General features: G+C 36.9%; 1 protein-coding gene across 5 annotated transcripts in view; it reads right to left on the minus strand.

Moving 5' to 3' along the window:
- The window catches only part of LOC150096226 (solute carrier family 35 member F1-like), a 593,479-nt gene that overhangs the window by 286,708 nt on the left and 285,539 nt on the right, over positions 1–21,232 (minus strand). For all 5 annotated transcript variants that reach the window (XM_090409172.1, XM_090409169.1, XM_090409168.1 and 2 more), the window contains exon 2: positions 9,338–9,447. In XM_090409172.1, the coding sequence (XP_090265298.1) occupies positions 9,338–9,447 (110 nt within the window). The remainder of the gene's footprint in view (positions 1–9,337; positions 9,448–21,232) is intronic.

Below are 21,232 nucleotides of genomic sequence, written 5' to 3' on the forward strand. Positions count from 1 at the left end.
GCATTCCTATGAATCGCGCGCGCGCGCGCGCGTGTGTGTGTGTGTGTGTGTGTGTGTGAGTCCCATACTGATGCGGTAGTATATATCTGAACTATCGCCAACAGCCCAAACTAATACGCAACAACTGATCGATATTACGTATCTCAGATAAGCCTATAGCAAGCTTGGAGGATGCATTGCAACTGCCTTATACTTCATTGTAGAAGTAATATTGTTCAAAATCAATTGTTCAAAATCATATTTTCACTGCATTTAAAATACAGCATATCCTTAGAAAGATTAGTAGTAGTAGTAGTAGGAGGAGGATTATTGGTACAAAATAAAACAAACAAACAATGCATACGTTAACCTTGGTTCAGAGCCAAACACGAACTGTCCAACTATATACTACTGAACCTCCAACATGCCTTTCTAACAGAATCGATTGTTCCTTCACCAACAATGAAGAGTTGTATCGTCTGTTCAATATAGAGAGTAGAATTTGATTACGTGTTCACTAACAATATATAATCCTATCGTTTGCTGTAGTATTTCTACTAGAATTCATGCACACAACAACCAACAATGAAAAATAGCTTGAAAATGTTCACGGAACAATTAATGTGAGCACGTGGACGCCATTTTCTTATGATAACGAACTGGAGTGCCAGATTAATTGCAGAATCCATAAAGACCATTTATATATTTCGTAACAGTTCTATGTACACGAAACTAAGTTGTGTTTTATTAATTTTATTACCCTGAAGATGGTTAGTACATTGCTAACTAAACTTCTAAGTGAAATCTTTTGAAATAAATGAATTATAGCTGTCAGCTTGAGTTTTATGAATTGCTTTAAAAACATTAATGAGGCAGCAATTACTGAGAGAACTAAGAAAGGGAATGATGGTACACTTGGTGAGTATTTTTCGTGCAAGAGTGATAGAAAAATGTTCAATTACTTTCATCTTTCTTTTTTTATGTCTAATCAAGAAAAGGATTAGGAATTAAAATACTTTTTATTCATTTATTTTTTCGCGTTTAATGACATTTTAATGGTGAATAATTAATTCTTGGAAGAAATGTAATTAAATTTTAACTTTTATTGTAGATTCATGGTGACGTTTTAGTAATGAAAGTTCTCCTAAAAGATGCTATTTTTTTAATTATAGAATCAGAGAGCCGCTGTAATCTGAATATAAATAGATTTTTTGCGCTGTTTACGCTATTACAATAATGAATGTTCTTAATTTATTTATAAGAACTACACCTTAGAAGGAAAAATGTGATAGAAGAAAATCTAAATTGATTCACGACCTTTGTCAGCCTTATTTTGCCCTTAAAGCTACTTTTTAGGGAGAACTCTTGGAAAAAAAAAACAGCTTTAAAAACTAATTCACTTACCGGCAAGAACAGATTACTGAACGTAACAACACGAATTCTATAGTAGCGTTACCTTTTTTTAATCTTTTTTCTATCATGCATGCAAACTAACCAAAAACACGTTGACGAAGTGCTTCCAGTTAAAAGCCGTTGTTTCGTAAATACTGTCCGTTTTAACAATTATACAGATGTTTGTTGGTCACTAAAGTGCATTTTACATTTCTCTGACATGACATTTTGTGAGTGTTTTTATCTTTTAAATGAAATTATTATATTCATATGAGGGTGTTGAAAAAATAAGGTGTAAACATATCACGTAAAAACACAAAGAGAGCGTTTGCATCATATCTTTCCTAATATGACCACCAGATGGCAGCATTGCGTGCATCATGTATGGTTGGTTGTATTATCGGTTACAAGATTACAGAAAAACATGGCCATATTTCAATAATTAAACGTGATCTGCTTATGAACGGTATCGCACTTGCATAAATTCATTCAGTTGTTGCTAGAAAATGGAATAAATGTCCAATCACAGAAACAGATTTGAATGTGGTGTAACACCTTTGTAATTGGAAATACCAGGGCTTCTTTATAACAAAGGCATGAGGTGGAAGGTACTGAATAATTCACCACACAGTCCTAATATTGCATCCAGTGAGTTTCACCTATTTGGACTCCTGGGTGGTAAGCCAGTGGAACCCATAAACAATATAAATCCATAATTTTCATTTTTAGGCATTAATGTTGAGGCACAAACGTATATACCTTTCTAAGGAGGCGGTGCATATATATGTGGACTCTTCTGAGTAATATCATTGATATGAACTTTTATAAATCATCATAAACACTTTCCTAATGTTAATAAGAGAGTCATTTAGTCCTAACATTTGGTCAGCAGTAGCTTCCTTATTGTTGCATTCCACCATTGGGGTAGTTGAGTGCACTTCGACCAGCGGGTTAAATGAAAGGCAACGAGAACACATCGGGCAAACTAGCGCCACCTAGCGTCCGCAATCCTAACTAATATTTATTTGTATGTAATTGAGAGTTCTCTGCAGTTAATTTTTTTGAGTACTAAATTAAAAATTCTTTTTTTTTTCCTGGGAAAAAATCCTATTTATTTTAGCCAAAAATCGGCTAAAAACTAGACATGGTTCTCCTTTTCAATTGAAATCAAATATCTTGTATATTTTAAGCTGACTCAGCTATACTGACATCAGGATTTTATATATAATGGGTTTCCAAATTTTCTTTTAAAAACTCTCCTTTCTTTGATATTCTTTTTACTTGATAACATGAGTTTCCTTTTATTCACAAATGGTAGCAATATTCCAACATTTTATTCATATTCCAGTTGAAGCTTTTGATAAATGGGTCATAACATATTAGGCTCTCCGCAATGAGAATTTAAGTAGGCTTCACTCTCGGTTGAGAAATGACTACTGATAATTTTCCGTAAAGATAGTTAAATTTTGGCTTTAGATTACTTGATCTAACGGTGTCAGAACTCAAACAGGAAGTTAATATACTAATGTAGATTTTAACTGTATTAATATTTTAAAAAAGTAATATGTCATGTTCACACTTAGATTATAAATTTTTCTTCACTCAGCCTTCATATTTTTTATTTAATCTTTCAGGCAGTCTACAAAAATTGTGTTTTGATTAGATAGCCTATTATCGGTGATTGTACAGTATTCAAAAAACAGGCACTGTAACATATTCAGCAAATTGTGTATACGTATTTAAATATTAATTTTAAATGTTTGTAAGAAAAAGGTATTGATTTATATAAAAGAGTTGTAAGTATAATTAATTAGCATATTTAAGCTAAAATAATTGCTAAGTCAAATTAGTTTCAGAGAAATACTAAACTTAGGATTACGCACAAAATACTTAATGTTGTTTCTATAACTTGATGTGACAAACATTTTACGAAGTAGGTCAGTGTGGAGAGTTTTGAGACTGATTTTGATGTGAACGGACGTATTATTTTAGACAGAGCCTGATTAGTTTGTTTACAAGGTTTTTCACGAAACACGCATTGCACTGGCACAGACACAGTTTGTTTCCTACTGTCCCCCCCCCTTCTGCATGAAACATGCAAGAGGTCTAATGGCCGGCAGGCCCCACCCGCAATGTGGACCGGTGGTGGATTTATTGTTTTATTTAGGGAGATAGGATTTCAATCTGTGGCCAAGTGATTTCGTGACACTCCTTTTCCCTATCATAGGACAGCTAGTTGTATTTTATTGCTGGTAGACACCTAAGAGTGTCTACGGGATTTGCTAGTGGATTCTCAAAAGTCCACAGGATTATCTTTAATCTGCTAGGGACACCTGAACAATCTCTACTCTTTCTCCATCTGTGTCTTAACACATTTCTAAATTATTGTCATGGCAAAACTTCTGAATGAGGCCAAATTCGAGGAAGTATACATGGAATTCCTCAGACTAGGACAGCCGCTGAGTGATAATTGGACAGGAAAAGTCAAGCTCTTTGACACATTCTTCACCACAACAGTCACAGAGGAAAATATGGTTGACATGAGTGAAGAGCCCGTAACTCTGAGGCAATCAGATTTTGCACACTCCTCAAGTATGGAAGATGCTACATCCCAAGACAGCAATCATCATACCTTGGAAACAGATACAGAGTTCCGAATGGTCAAAAAGAAAAGGAAAATCTCCACCAATGTGTAAGAACCCAAAACAACAGGGATAGTGGCCCTCAATGGCCCTAAAGAAAAGATACCACCAGTCAAATTAAGGGATAAGGAAAAATGGATCCCTGTCTCATCAGCCTTCAGAGAACAAAACATCTCATTCTCATGGGCTAAAAACTCAGATGAGGGAGTTAAAATACAACCCACTACTGTCATGGATTACAGACAGATGACCAGATTTATGGACAATGCTAACGTCCCATATCATACCTTCACTTTACCCAGCGAAAAGAACCTGAAGGTAGTTCTACGTGGGACAGCTGAAGGTATCACTCCTGAAGATGTGAGCACTGATCTCTCCAGACAGGGTCTGTCATCAGTAAAAGTGAGCAGGATGCTCAGATCTGATAAAAGACCAATGCCTTTGGTGCTGGTGGAAATAAGCAACACACAAAAGCAGATCAATGAACTGACAGTAGTATGCGGACTCGAGATTTCAACTGAGCCTCTCAGGAAAAGAGCATCTTCAGGTCAGTGTCGTAGATGCCAAAAGTTTGGGCATGCCCAACAATTATGTAAAGAAGCCTTCAGGTGCTTGAAGTGCGGCGAGGGACACGAGACCATCACATGCACCAAGCCATGCACAACTCCAGAATGCTGTGCAAACTGCAGACGACCTCACCCCACAAACTACAAGGGATGCCTTTCCAATCCAAAAAATCGAGGATCAACAAAAGTCAATCTTACTCCTCCACGTAACAACGTAAAAACATATGCTGAGGCTGCAAGAACTAAGCCTCCTACATCTCTCGAGCTAGAAAGCTCCAACATAACACCCGTTTTAACAGCCTCACCTTGCCACCATGCTGCAAGAATTCAGCAAGACATGCCCCTCAACATCTTCCAGAAATAGATTCCTGCAAGGCACAAAATTCAAACCAAAAGCTCTTAAGATAATCGCATGGAATGCAAATGGATTGATGAACAAGAATTTGCAACTCGTCTCAGTGCTGATATCATCTTGATTGGTGAAACATACCTAAGACCAGCTAATAACCCAAATATTCTGTACATACGACAGAACTGGCACAAGAGGTGGAGGCACAGCTATATATATTAAGAGTTATTTGAATCATAATACAATAGACAAGCCCCAAACAGTAAACCTGGAGGTGAAAGGTGTGGAGGTACATACCTGCAATTCTGGGAGTCTCAAGATCTATGCTGCTTATAACCCTCCGAGCATTCCTCTGCTGACAACTGATCTGGACTCCATACTTGGTCCAAATGACTCCATAATAATAGCAGGAGATCTCAACTCAACACACACAGCTTGGAACAGCTCATCAACTAACACCAAAGGTGACACACTTTTCAACTTTGCAATGCTCAACTCTGTTGTTGTGGTCGGCCCTACCGAGCCCACCCACTTCAGCCCTTCAGGTAGCTCGGATGTGCTGGACATTGTCATCTTTAAAAATTTAAGATACCAATTCAAATTGGAATCAGTCAACGAATTATCTTCTGACCACAGTCCCATAGTGCTTAATCTAGGTTCATCTGATCAATTCTCTCCTCTGCACACATTCATACCATGGAACAAGTTAGCCAAGGTTCTTCCCGATCATATTGGTCCGGTGCCCAATATCAGTAAAAAGGAAGAAGATTGACACAGCAGTAAATAACTTAACCATACAAATTCAGAAAGCAATAGAATCAGTCAGACAATCCACTGTCTTCCACCCAACCAACCATATCCGTGAAGAAATCATGGAGCTAATCTGAGCAAAAAACAGAGCCAGAAAGAGATACCACAATACCAGAGCCCGCACAAGATAAATAGTATTGAACAATCTAAACAGGCAGGTCCGAGAAGCTCTTCAAAAACACAGAAACCATCAATGGGAAACCAAATTGGCTAACATCAATACTGAAGATCATTCTGTATGGAAATTCTTAAGAGTAATCCGCACCAAAAAGCAACTCATACCCCCTATACAAACCAAGAAAGGTACAGTTCACAAAGATGAAGAGAAAGGCGAAGCACTAGTAGATAACCTAGATTCTCAGTGCAATCCATCTTAAACAAATCTAAATATCAACCTTATGACAATTCATCGTCATGTTAGGACAACCTTAAGACAGAACACTGTTAACTCCGAACATATCACTCTTACAAATCCGGCAGAAATGATAAATATCTCCCATCTAAACAGTAAAAAAGCTCCAGGACCGGATGGCATAACTAACAGAATAGTAAAACTACTTCCAAGAAAGGCCATAGTCCATCTCGTCAACATTACAAATGCCATCTTTAGATTCCAGCATTTCCCTACTGCATGGAAAACAGCCATCATCATGCCATTGAAAAAGCCAGGAACATATCCTCACCTTCCCGAAAGCTACAGACCCGTAAGCCTGTTGTCCAACCTCGGAAAAGTGACAGAGAAAGCGATCCTCTCAAGACTCCAAGCAGAAACAGATAAGTTAGGAATTTTGCCTAATGAACAGTTCGGTTTCCGTAAGGTCCATAGTACAGCTCAACAAGTGCACCGGCTGGTAGAAATCATTACTAAAGGGTTTAACTGGAAACTCAATACAGCTGCCATCTTCATCGACGCAGAGAAGGCTTTTGACAAAGTATGGCATCAAGGCCTTCTCTACAAACTGATAAAATTTAACTTGCCAGTCAAGTTAATAAAAATAATACATTCTTACCTGAAAGACAGATATATGCAGGTCAGGGTCGACGAAACGGTTTCGACCAGACGCAGGATCTCGGCAGACGTACCCAAGGGATCTCTTCTGGCACCTCTCCTGTTCTCAATCTATGTAGCCGACATCCCTCTGAACCCAAAAACAACATTCACTGCATTATATGCAGATGATACTGTACTGGTGGCAAGATCACTGAGCCCAAAACTGGCAACTAAAAGACTCCAAACCAGCATACACATTTTAGAAAAGTGGATGGCAGACTGGAGGATCCAAGTTAACCCCCAGAAAAGCTCACCTATATTGTTTACTAGAAAGAAAATCCATACCATGGAGGATATTTATTTATTGGGAGTAAAGATTCCATGGCAGACTTAAGTTAAATATCTTGGAGTGATTCTTGATAGTAAACTCCTATTCAGCAAACATATTAGTTGCATTACCTCAAAGACATCCAACGTCTTAGCACAGCTCTACCTTATGATCAACAGTCAAAGTAAACTAGACACGCAAACAAAATTAACAATTTACAAGATGGTAATTCGACCGGTCATCACTTCCGCATCCCCAGCATGTATCCACACCGCAAATTCCAACATTCTAAAACTTCAGGGATTACAGAATGAGTGCCTGAGGATGATTCTGGATGCACCTTGGTTTATAAGAAACACCCAGATCCACAGAGAAGTTAATATCCCTTATATCTCTTCCTTTCTCATAAATCTAGCTGAGAAGTTCTTTACCAAGACAAGTAACCATCCAAACCCGTTAATCAAGGAAGCCTCGGAATATAATGAAGCAAAAATTAACAAATATAAAAGACCAAAATCTATTTTAAGTTCAGCTGAACGCAACTAACTTCACTGCCCTCAATGGGCGAGCATATAGCTCACAAACACTCCATTCAAAGTTCTTTCAAGACAAAGGGGAATATGAAAAGCAATTTTGCTTCACCCATCTAGCCAGAAATGTTTATGTTAATGTTCACGAAGTAGGTTTTGACGTGTTTCTTTCCAAAATTCCCATGTAATTGATGGCTTATTTTTGTTACATCAATGATTGTGTTCCTAAAATTCACTTAGCTACTGTTAGTCAAGTAATGAGAAGCTTTATCCGTTATACAGTTGTTAGAAACAAAAAAGATTTATTTGTTTAGTTTTTTCCCAGAAAAGTTATTTCGTCGTTTTTAATTGGTGCACGATAACGCCTTTAGCATATTACCTATATATTCACGTAGACAATCGAAGTTATTGACGTATTTTTTGTAATAGTTCACACCAATTAAAATAAACCAAGGGAAACTATAACTCCTTAAGAAGCACAAACGTGTAATGGCAAAAACACTAAGCAAAAGAAAAATTAATTGTGTTACGACAGAATAGAGAGTGAAGTGCTTGTGGCAAATAAGGCGGGGTGGATAATAAAATTAAACACGAATCAAGTGTTCTGGCAACGTAGGATTATCAGAGTAGGCAACATCAGTGATCTTCAAACAACCAGGAGAAAAAGTCTGGCGTCAGGGAGTCGATTGTTAGCTGAAGGGCGACAGAATGAAGTCAGTTGACGTTATTGTCTCGTGAAAAGAAATGTAAAGTACAATTTTAATACGTAACCTTAGAAAGGGCTTTTTTGCTGACTTTATATAATATCGAAGCAGGTTAACCGTATCGCATTAAACACAGTAAAGTTTAATTTAACGAGACTTATTACAAAGTAAATTTGGCTAGGAAAAAACTGGTTTCGGATCTCAATCTGGTAAACAATGAGCCTTTGCAAGGCCTTTTCAACTGAATGTGAGCTGCTCTATATCTTACGGTAGCGACTCGCTTTTTTTATCCTGCTAAACAGAAAAATTGTTCAGAGAACGCGACTTGGAAGATACTGTCCGACCACAGAACCGAGACCCTCGGATCTGTGGTCGGACAGGGGGAGAAAGGAATAAGGCGATGTACGAATTGGTTACCAACACGCGAAATCACGTGCTTTATACGTAAACGTTTCCAACTGTTGTATAAGCACAACAGTTGCCACTTTAAAAACTAGAATTTTCATAAAAGAGAAGCTAATTTTCTGACGTGTAATAATAAACACTCATCCGACGAAACGCATTGATTACCCTAATATCGGAATGGATTCGCCTTCTTTTGCCATGCGCAGAAATATCGAGGAGTCTCGCATCTGTGTTTGCACAGTATTTACTGTATACTGGGCCATGATAAGCAAGTGGATCAAATTCATTGCATATATGATTCAAAAAAGATAAATAATAGTATTCTTTATTCATATTCATTCAAAAACTAACCGAATAATATCATCATAGATACAAAAAAGGTTTCAATACATTGGTGTGATGATCAAGAAAAAGCCGACTGATCCCACTAACAAGACACGTACATTGTGGAAATGAATAAAATTATGTAATTAAAGGCGTGCATGATTCCGCAAACAGTTACCGATAGACGGCAGCACATGTCCTCTAAATATAGTACTTCAACAATGATCTGCTTATCATCGTACAACCATTACAGATTATTTTAGACGAGTATTTTAAACGTAAAAACCAACGGAGCTTAGAAAGGAGAAGCGGCCTACCTGTGGGAACTTGGACCCTGTATGTGCTGTTAAGGAACTGGCTAGTTACTCCTGTACCACAAAGTAAGGCTGACAGAATCTGCCCCAAGATAATGGCTTTCCACACTCCACTGAAATAAAAGAAAACTGTAAGGCAATGGTACGTCATTCATACTCATAAAATAATTAAAAGTTGTACGGAAATTTACATTTATATTATAAATTATCGATGTTATCCATTTGGGTCTATGGGAAATTTGTGAACTCTTATTCAATAGCTAAGAAGATAGAAGCATTTCCATCCATTTATCGAGAAAAGGGGGTGGAATAATTAGTCGATGACATTTACGGTACAGGAGTGGACTGTCGAAGCGATCTTCTAATGAAACTCACAGCTCGCTAAAAGTGACATTGTAATGACTTATAAAGCACGCCTTGCGCTCTCTATTCTGGCGTCATGTCAGGTCATTTAACTGTTTTACTCTTGGGTAAAATAACTGCTCGAGAGATGACACCATTCGAGCCAAGGTTGCCTATCGAAAGGCCCATAACTTCATTCTAGCAGATTGAAGTTTAGTAGTTATAATGAAGTTCCTAAGACGCATACGACGGGGGGAAGGGGGAGGAATTTATTTAATGAACATAATTCAACCGTTCCAACCTATGCTAGAATAATACAAACTACTCTGACACCTACAGGCGATATTAATTAGATAGTCATAAAACTCGACGTGTGAGAGAAGGTCGCTTCCCTGCACAGCTCATAAAATGGATGTGGAAAGCACAGCAAAGTTCTACGATGTCATTTAGAGGTCGCATTGGGAAAAAAAATCATCTGTAGGGTGAAAGAGGGAAGATAGAAGAGACATAAGAAAGATGAGGACTGTCGAAGGTCCCTATGAAAGACAGAATGCTTTACATTTCATTCTTTCTATCCACGCAATGGCAGAGAATAGAACCACAGAGGATGGTATGAGTGAATAATGGTAGCGTCTCTTGTTCTGTTTCCTTTTCTTTTTTTTTGTTTTCGGTTTTTTTTCTCTCCGTCGTAATCAATTTAGGGGACGTCGCTTTGTTAATGTCACACGTAGTGGATGGTGTCGTAGGATTGTACACTAAGATGTGATGTCGCTTTTATTTTCTCTTTTTTTTTCTTTTTTTGTTTTTGTCCAGTCTCATGGCGAAGTACCGGAACAGGGAGGTCATCTGTCAAGAACAGACACCTTTAACATGTTTCTCGTGCTTGCTACCCTTACCAGCATCTCCCGGAAGCTAAAGGGGAAGTCGACGTATGGATAAACGGCACCAGGAAGGCACCAAAGGATTTTTTTTTTTTTAAATACAGAAATGTGCAAGACACTTGATTCATTTCTTATGTTTAACTTAGACAGAACTGCCAATAGAGCTCGTGTAGATGTCTATCCCTTAGTGATAATCTACTTTTCTATACTAGTTCGGTGTCACAGCAAAGGTCCCTGAAGTTGAAAGACCATCGGGATACCATAAGGGAAGTCGGCGTGGTAATAATAAACACAATAACGCAATTCATGTACAAGTTGACTTCAGGTTGTTTCTGCAGCATAAATATGAAAAAAGAGGAAAACAAAACTAATTCGATGTTAAGCTTCGAAAAGATTACAAACCGAAGTATGTTTGCAGCATCTAATCTAACAAAAAAGCACTGGTTTATCCGTATTAATTTTATGTTTGTATTTGTACTGATAAAATTAAAACTTTTTTCTCAATTTTATACTCTTCCAAAAAGTATTTAAAAAACAATAAGCATACACAGAATAAATGTATATGAAGGTAGGCAATGTTGGTAACTGAGTCAGTTACAATAAAGTTGTCAACTACATTGACAGTATAGATAGGAACTGCAAAATAAAGCTCTCTCATTGTTTTTCAGATACTTTAGGATGATGCGAGCTGTCAGATATTTGGCAAGACAAATCCAACGTCAAGTAATACGGATGGAAAAGTATGTAGATAATTTCTGACTCCCATAACAAATAATCCGATTTTATTCTGCAGCGTCTGCTTTCAGATCGACATCCAAAGAGCTTCTGCAAAGATTTTCTACACCTTTGAAAATAGCATTTGATCCAGGCTTTCGGATGTGTGGAAATCCGGTGTTGAGGTTTGCTTCGTAGTATGTGCACGTGTGTGTCGGAAGCCGGTCGAGTATTACGAGGTCATCCGCACTTTTAGGAGTGATTTCTTCTGATCGTAAGGCTTTGTAGCTACCCCCCCCCCAACACATACACCCAACACACTGTAAGTATGAGTGACACGATTTATTCAGTGAAAGAGTGAATATCTGAAAAAAAAAAAGCTGTTTGACAGAACAGGAAAATAAAGAGATATTCAACATTATGACATAACAATACTGCTTGCGAATGATGTAACCAAATGAACAGGAAAAAATAACTTTAAAAGAGAAATTCAACATTATGACGTAACAATACCGATTGCGAATGATGTAATCAAATGAAACAATGTAAACAGAAACGATAACAAAACAATACAATCACTTCCATTTCATAACAATCAGGTGCACTTCCATTAAAATACAGACTACACAGATTTTGTTATTTTGTTTTTCTTTAGGAAAGTTTTGCAGCTACAATTCTAAATTACGCAACTTCACATTTTCCACTTCCAACATGTACACAGTCGTCAACCACATGCTGTGTTTCCGACAGTTTGGCGTATTTAGCGGAACGAATGACAGCGCCAGTTTCGCGTGTTCACTTTCCCAAGGGGATGTGCTGAGGTCAGCAAGAGACGTCAGGACTTTTGTACTTTTACGATCGGCTCTTCTGAAACTTTGCGGACTTAATATATTTCTTTCTTTTTCCCCTTCTTATTTTTATTTTGAAGTTCCGATCGCTTTGTAGTGCACAAGAAAAAAAACAACTAACAAGTAACTACAAAAAAAGTCGTTTAATGCGTGTGTGGTTGCCCACTAGTGATATTATCAACAAGTGATGGTGACTAGGTTACGAAGGCATTTAAGAGCTCCCTCTAGTGGTGGTTTATCATACCTGATGATCGATTATATCGATAATACCAAATAATCACATATTAAATTCTTGAATTAACTTAATTGGCATGTTCTGCTACCTCTTCACTGAACGAATTAGTGGTAATTAGTATCTCAGGAGTGGTGGTGAAGATTTTGTAAAAATTGGTTTAGGGCTTGCATTCCGAAATGAGTTGACAGTAAATCTCTACTTTGCAATGAACAACATGGGTTTACTAAGGGAAGGTCATGTTTTAGCAAGTTGCTCACATTCTATAACAATGTTACCATTGAACTAGAAAAGGGAAGTGGATACACCATGATACTTTTGGATTTTGTTAAGGCTTTTGACAGAATACGGCATGGAAGACTGCTGTATAAATTGGAGAAAATGGGCTTGGTTATAGAATATTAGCATGGATAAGAGGGTGGTATCAAAAAGTGGTATACGGGGGATATGAGTCTGCAAAATTTAATGTAACAAGTGGTGTACCACAAGGATCAGTGCTTGGTCCATTGTTATTTAATCTGTACATTAATGATATTGGGAAGGATTTGAGAAGCGACATACAGCTATTTACTGATGATGCAAAGATAGGTAGGGTAATCAGAAATGCTGCTGATAAGCAGTACTTGCAGAATCATTTGAATAGGCTAGAACTGTGGGCATGGGAAAATGGGTGTCAGTTCACTTTGGCGTGATTAGATATCTAATATCGTATTATATTGGTGGGATTATGCTAGAAGAAACTGATAAGGCTAGGGATCTTGGAGTGTTACTAGATAGGAAGTTGGAGTTCAGGGGCCATGTGACAACGATTGAAAATACAATTCACAAGATAATTGCAATGCTGAAACGAACGTTCACATGTAAAGATACGGATGTCATTTTGTCTCTTTAGAAGGGTTTGATATGACTTCACTTTGACTATTGTGCACAGGTCTAGTCTCCTTGTTTCCATGGTGATTCTGATACAGTGGAGAGAGAGAGCGTGCAAAAGAGAGTGTTAAAATGATATCAGGATTGTGGAATACTGATTATGAAGACAGATCGAGAATTTGTAGGCTGTACACACACACACACACACACACACACACACACACACACACACACACACACACTAGCAAAGAGGAGAATGAGGGGTGATATGATTGAGACTTACAAGTTTCTGAAAAGGTCATACAGGGTTTTAGTTGATGGAATTTTTCAATTTATGGAAGGTGGGGAAAGGAAAAGAGGGCATCCATGGAAGCTGAGAATAAATGCAGCGAAGAAGGGTGTGAGGGCTAGATTTTTCTCTCAGAGGATGGTGCGTGATTGGAATGGATTGCCATTGGATGTTGTGAGTGCAAGCAGTGTGAATGAATTCAAGAATAAGTATGAAAGCTGGTGTGTGTAGTATGTGGCCTCCCTCGATGAATCCTTGACTGCTAGGAGGTCTCTCTTAATAATAATAATAATAATAACATATTCGTTATTAACTTAATAACGAATGTTGTTTTAAAAACCTATAGAAGAACAAAAAAAAAAGCTTTTTCTAGTTTTTTTCCCCCCTTTGATACTATTTCCTTCCACCTGGGCATTAAACCAATACTGCGCATGCGCAAACCCGTTGGATTGTGGTTATGCTTAAGGAGCAGCGTAATCAATATCCCGAAGCTCTCCGGTCTTGCATGCGATGTCTCAAAGGAATTTTTAGAAGTGGAAGGGGGAAAAAAATCGAAAACCTACAGCATATGAACGGTCATTACTCTAGAAAGTATTTCAATCTAATATAAACTGACATCCCATGAGCCTCTGGGACCGGTGGATTCATTGGAAAACTCCAGGATGAGAATATCCAGTCGGTCGATAGCGTAATTGATCTGTGCTTGCAGTAATGATCGATGAAATCCTACTTAATTGGGTCTCCTTTACCTTGATGGTCTCTGTAACAGGCCGCAAGATACCCGGCTATCGGTACTAATAGTTCATACAACGATTCCCCCCCCCCGAAAGTTAATGAAATTCGAGATATTTAATATTTAATGTAATCAGCGAAGACAAGCAAACCGAGAACTTATAATAAGGCCGAATATCTTCGATAGCAAAGCTGTATATAAACAAGTCATCCGTGTAAATGGCATTGAATGCGTTTGATTGGTTTCTTTCTGTGAGCAATTGATGGGTTGGTGGATTGGAAACCGATATTCGCATTGAAGCATTATGCTAGTCTTAAGTTCTTGGTACATCGAACGCCTTTTGTCGGATCTCTCAATAAACCCATGCTTGTAAAGATGGGAGAAAATTCACTGCGTTTATCATCTCAGGGAGGAGGGATTAATAGACACAGTTCTACCGATTGCTCTTTTTACTCTGTAGAGACGCGTTTGAAGTAGTTTTCATATACCTGGAATTAATAATTGCGCGTTTACCACCCTGATTATTATTATTTTTTATTTGGCGAAGGAGGCGTTGACTTTTTTCTCTATTGGAAAGTGCCGATTTCGGATGTGAGCTTTCGGTCCTTAAGAAGCACATTTCGAGCTGCGCTATCAACCAGGTTAGTGAGACTAAAGTGACGTATTGCTCTCCGACAATATATTGAGTTTGTTCTTAGACCTTTTAGTAATATCTTTAAAAGATAAGAAGGAAACTTTAGGTTCCAATAGCCATGAATTATTATGACTTTATCTGTTTTTGTGCGGAAAGATTCTAATTAATTCCCTCTCATTCTCTTTGATGGGAGTATTAGGCTTCGTGCACTCACTCACGCACGCACACACACACGCACTAAGTCTCAGCGAAGCCTGATGAATGACGCGAATAAATCAAGGTGCTTCTCTGACACCTCGCTGGAATGAATGTCAAGCTTCTTATATACCTGTTTATCTTATCAGGTTCGGCCTGTCGTACAAAAAGAAAGTGAAATTCGTCTTATCTGCGACTCTTCTGATGCGTTAATTTTCCAGTCGAGGACAGCGAGTACTGAGTTCGACCTTCGAGCTTAATACTAAATGACAAGTGCACAGCACAATCAGAGAACGGCATCACACAAATACGAGAGAGAGAGAGAGAGAGAGAGAAATTAAAGAAAAAAGAATAAGAAAAAAATATATATTGGATGCCTGCGTAGCTTGGTTGTAATCTTCATGACAATACGTTTTTCAGAATAAAGACTTCCAGGTTCAATTCCAATCGCTTTTTCCCTAGATAATATCCGATTATTTGCTCTTTAAATCAGGCAATTAATTTTTCCCTTCCTGGAAGAAATATTATACATAGATATAGTAGTTAGGATTAGGAACACCGCCTCTTATCTAGAGCTCTGTAGAAATACATTCATCTTCAGCGATGATGAAAGGAAAAATCTCAGCGCTACTTCAAGTTCTTTCCTTCAAGAAAGTGAATTGGCTTTATGAAGATAGCTAATTCATTTTCGGTTTTAAAAAGTCCTTTTAATTCAACGAAATATTCTTGATTTCAGTGATGATAATCAAACGCAAGTGTTTTTCAACCAAATTGTATACAAAGAATATATTGAGTTTTCTTGAATATCTTGTTTTTTTCATAATGAAGAAAACAAGAAAAATAACGGAAAAATTAGAGCGAAAAACAGAAAACAAGACAAACAGAAGGGTTTAAAGTAGAGAACAAAGTAAACAGGTGGGTTTAAAGGAGAGAGAGAGAGAGAGAGAGAGAGAGAGAGAGGGGGGAGGCACCGAAATATCTTCTGAGATTACGAGAACTAATTAATAGTAAAAGTGACTTGAAACCCCATTGAGCGCGCGCACACACGCATCATTCAACAACTTACCTAAGAAAACTAATATAACAAACGTCCCAGACTTTCTTTAATTTAAATACTCGCAACCACTTTCAAATAACTTTCATTAGTAGCTGTCAGGGTTAATTATAAAGTACTTAATTCTTTCGTTTCTCAAGAGGTGTGAATCTCTTTTATCGCGCAACTGAACCAAAAAAAGTAATCCCCAAACTCCTTTTACAACCCGCATTCCATGTCTCGAATTACTCTCGCCCTCAAATGCAGGAAATAAGAAGAGAAACGCAATTTACTAAACCAAGCCTCAGCAGTATTTGCGTGATCAGGAATCAACCGAAGTTCCCACACGAAAATGAAGCGAATGTGTTGGTTTTCCACACAGTGGGGAGTTATGATCGCTCATCAGGCACTATTCACAGTGTACAGGTGTGGATAGAAGAAGCTTATCAACCTTAAAAATGTATTACGATCATTATACAAAAGACGTTCACACAGTTGGTAATAACGACATGAAATGAAGGTAAAATATAGGAAAAGGTAAACATTTAATTAAAAGAAATTGGGTAGAAATGTCTAATATTTTTTAAAAATATAAAATTTCTGAAAAAAATTTGAAAAAAAAAAAAATCTGAAAAAATGTTTAAAATTTTTTTTAAACAAAATTTTGAAAAAATTAGAAAAAACAAAATTCTGAAAAAATTTTAAAATTACTCAAAATTCTGAAAAAATTCTAAAAAAATCCAAAAAATCTGAAAAAAATTTGAAAACGAAAACAAAATTCTGAAAAAAATGAAAAACCAACAAAATTCTGAAAAAAAAACTTCTAGAAAAAAACAATTCTGAAAAAAAATTAAAATCATCAAGAAATAAAAATTCTAAAACTACGGAAATTCTGAAATTAATACAAATTTTGGAAATAATGAAAAAAATTAAAATTCTGAAAATATATTTCAAGCAATCCCTACTAGATTGAAGTGAGAACAGAAATCCTACCAAAAAAAAAATCTTTTCTACAACCGAATGCTACTCCCAAAGCCAGCTGAAAGCTTTTCCGGATAAAGTTGAGTACCTTTATGGTCCGATGACATTTCCAATGTTTTGCTCAATCCATATTTTTAATTTTTTTTCTGATGCACCGTATCGGCCACAGACGAAAAATTTCCGACGCCTTCCCTCGCTAGATAATTCTTTGGCTACATTCCTTCTATTTTTTCCCTACCCGGCATACATTTTGATGAAAAGATAAGAAAGATAACAAGAAAGAGCCTCCTATGGCTTTTCGAACTCCGTCGACTGGCGCGCGCGGGAGAAGTGAACTATGCTGGACCGAGTGACAGCTGCGTTCTGTGCCTGTGACAGTGTGCTGACGACTCTACGTTCCCAAGGCAGCCGAACTCACAGTTAGGCAGGGTTTTCAAGAAGAGAGGGAAGACCAATGAGAAAATGATGCAGTTCAGTCCAAAGAGAAGTTTCCTCTTTTTCCCCCCTCCTCATCTTACAGTGACTAGATGCGCCAAGCGACGTTTTATATACAAATGACTGTATGCGCACCTAACCCATGAAAAAAGAAATGTTTTTTCACTTCTTATCTCTTTACTACATTCATCTTAGTGTAAATGAATAGTTCAAAAAAGAAACCACAAAATATTTAAATAATCCCCATAGCTTTTTATTTAATTAATATCAATTAGAATGCAGCTATGTAATGTCTTTAATATTCCATTGTACTATTGGAAACATACATAAAATATTCAGATCACGTGGCTAATGACAGTCATGATAATAGCAGTGCGCGAGCTCGAGACAAACTCGATAACAATGGTAAGCTGAATAAAATCAAACTCCAGAAGTTTAGCAAACGAAAACAACAATAACAAAACATGGTACGAGAAAAATGGGCAAAAATAGTGTAGCAAAACTAGTACACTGATAAGCCTGCTCGCCAAAAATACTTGCATAAATTCTGCACGCAATCTTATTTTGAAAAAAAAAAACAAACACGAGACTGTTTGATTAAAGATTTTTAGCTGCAATGTAAAGCATAAGAGTGATTACTGAAATAGAGTGTGGTGAAATCAAATGTCATTAAATTCAAAACGATCAATGCATCATGGACAGAACATTAAGTACGTCTTTTTGTGTGTTTATTCTTAGAATTATTCTCAAAGGATAACTCATGTGCATTTTGTTTCAGCTAAGGTCGGGAACTTAACATGATGTGACGATTTTTCAAGAAAGCACAGTTCAATGTTTTTTCGTGAGAAAAGTGATCTTATAAAAACTTAAGTGCTCGTAAAGAAAGTTTGGGAAAATTATGAGTAGAGTAGCTTAAACAGAGTTCATTACATTTGTAAAAAAAAAAAAAATAAATAAATAAATAAATGTAAATCCAGCTAACCAACAATGCATTTATATTAAAATTCTGCTAATCAATATGAATGAATGGACAAGATAAAATGAGAAAGATGACAACAATGAAAGGCGCGTGCATGAATCAAAATGGACAACAACAGAGCTGTTAATTGAAGTGCTAATTGAAGCTGTTTAATTAATCGCGTGACAAATATGGAGGCCTGTTTTATTCTTCATTTCACACTGTGTATAAATTAAACACGCGCGCTTCTAATAATTGAAATGCTTTATTTCATTTATCACCAATAAAACGATAAATGCAAATACTGTCCGTCGTATTGCATTTATCTTTGGATTACTACAATAAATTATTAAAATTATTATAAATTATTAAACAACAAATACGATACAAAAAAAATCTGAAGAGCGATAATACTGTGAATTCAACAGTGGGGTGTTGTCGAAAGTTTGACGAAATAAACTAAGACTTTATTATGGTGTACGGATGTGGAATAAACTGATCGAGCTGTAAGAGTGAATGAATTTGAAACAGATGAAGCGAATTTAAATTTGGCATTCGTTTCAATTTGCTATCTCACTTCCTTTGCTTCTGATACGAAAATCTTTACGAACCTCCACTGAAGTGTTTTCTTTCTGAATTCTTTAAGTTCGCTCTGATGGTTAAAGAAGTATTTATCCCCCATTGCTCTCTTTCGGTATCCATGGAAACTAAACAGCAGAAGTTTACATCACCGCTAGAACCTTTTTTTATGCTTTTGCGTTGCTACACGAGTCAGCTAAATAACAAGAACAGTCGCCACTTGCAAGAGCGACACATGAGAAGAGGTCTGCCAGAAACATTTTTCCCTTCCTTGTTGGGGGGGGGGGGAAGAGGGGGTCTCCTTTGCGTTTTCTCACGGCTTGCGTCTTACGTAGACATGACCAAATGCGATAATCGCGTGTGTTCAATGTTTGTTGGCAAATGTGCGGTGCAATAGCCACCCTAGTCGTGACTGAACACAGAAATGATCGGTTTTTATTCAACTTTTAGAACGCCAACCATGCATGAAGGGTGCCGTAGTACTGTAACAGTTTTCCGTGTCAAAACACTCCTGTTCAATGTGTGGTATGATACTGGAAGCAAAACTTCCATAGCCAGATAAAAGAAATAATAAAAATCCAATACAAGTTTCCTGTTTGTTTCGTAATAATAAATTTCCCAACTGTTGCGATCTTTTCAATCCTATTTTATATGTTAATATCATTATTCAACAAACCTAATAAAGAAAATATGTCTTACGCAATAATGTAACAATCACTCAATTGTTAAGGAGTAAACAAATAAAAAAAAAACTCAACAATTGAAAGCTACACTTCTTCTAGCGTTCATTTCATAAACAAAGAAATTATAATGGTTTAAATATTCTAAAAATAAATGTAATTACTTGCTCTATTAAATTCGTAATAGATTTTAGATTGTGTCGAGAATTTGTCGGTGTACATGACTCTTTTCTTTGGCAAGAAAAACTTCCAAGTTATTTTTAATCTCGACAACAAACCATCCATCATACGATGTCTTGGAATCAGCCATGGTAAAGTGGAAGAACAAGCTGTCTTCCTGTCACACTAGAGTGTGTAATCAATTTAGCGAGTATACTGTTTGCTGCCTCTCTCCTTCCTTCTCTCTCTTCTTGATTCCCTGACGGAACCAACGAAAAACAGGACAGTATACTCATCTGTGCGACATCCTGGCTACTAAAGAGGAGGAGGAGCAGGCACGCTTCCGCCTTAGCACATTGGGAAGGAGGTGCCATAGGCGATGCTGAATTTCACGATGATTTTAGAGGCATTTAACCTTTCACCGTGACGACAGCCGAAGTGTCCGCATCTGCCGTAGGTCCCAAGATACCCATCACTTGCACGATGGATTGACGGAGCGTCGTACTAAGCATCTAACTTGGTCTAGCACCAGCGACGCTAGCAAGTCAGCATGCAAATGAACGAATGTGAAGGGGAAAAAAAAAGGATGGGATACAACACCGTAGCTTTATTGACAAGGGATTTGTTCCATCGGCCTACAAGAGAATACATACATATAAAGTTAGCTCAGAGACTTTGTATACATTATCTTGGTTGTGTTGACAACTGTTCAAATCCCAAAGTTATTATGTCTGCAGGCGATAAGCGTACATTCGGAGAAAACGAACGAAGATAAACTGCGTGAGGATTAAGTACAGAAACAGAGCACTTTGTTTAATTGGATTTCGTTAATATAAATAGGATTCGAAGTAATTTCCAATGTTGAGTTTCAGTTTAAAGAGTTCTATGCCGACTTTCGTTTAAGCATTTCAATCATTATTACTGCTTTTCGTCGAATAAAGAGATTTTACTGAGTATTGTGACGTCACAGGATACGCCACAATTACCGGCGATAGATGGTTGAAAATAATCTTTATTTTCCCTGTTATTTAATTAGCTACTTTTTATAAATGAATTAACATTTAAGAATTCAAAGTCTCTAATCTATTTTCTCGCTCGTTTTAGGAATGCAAAACAGAAAAATTGCGTTGTGTGTTTTTAATATTAAGCGTACATTTATATGGATAATAAATGTACGCTTATGAGTAATATTTTACATATATGGATATGTAAAATATTACTCATAAGTAATATTTTACATATCCATATATTCTATAGTAAGATGACCCCCCATCATCAAATATAAAATAAAACTATTAAAAATTTCATATATAATATAATAGAATTTTATGAAAA

Source organism: Typopeltis vanoorti, chromosome 19 (assembly GCF_054136105.1).
Source record: "Typopeltis vanoorti isolate ZY-2024b chromosome 19, IOZ_Tvanoo_1.0, whole genome shotgun sequence".
NCBI lineage: Eukaryota > Metazoa > Arthropoda > Arachnida > Uropygi > Thelyphonidae > Typopeltis > Typopeltis vanoorti.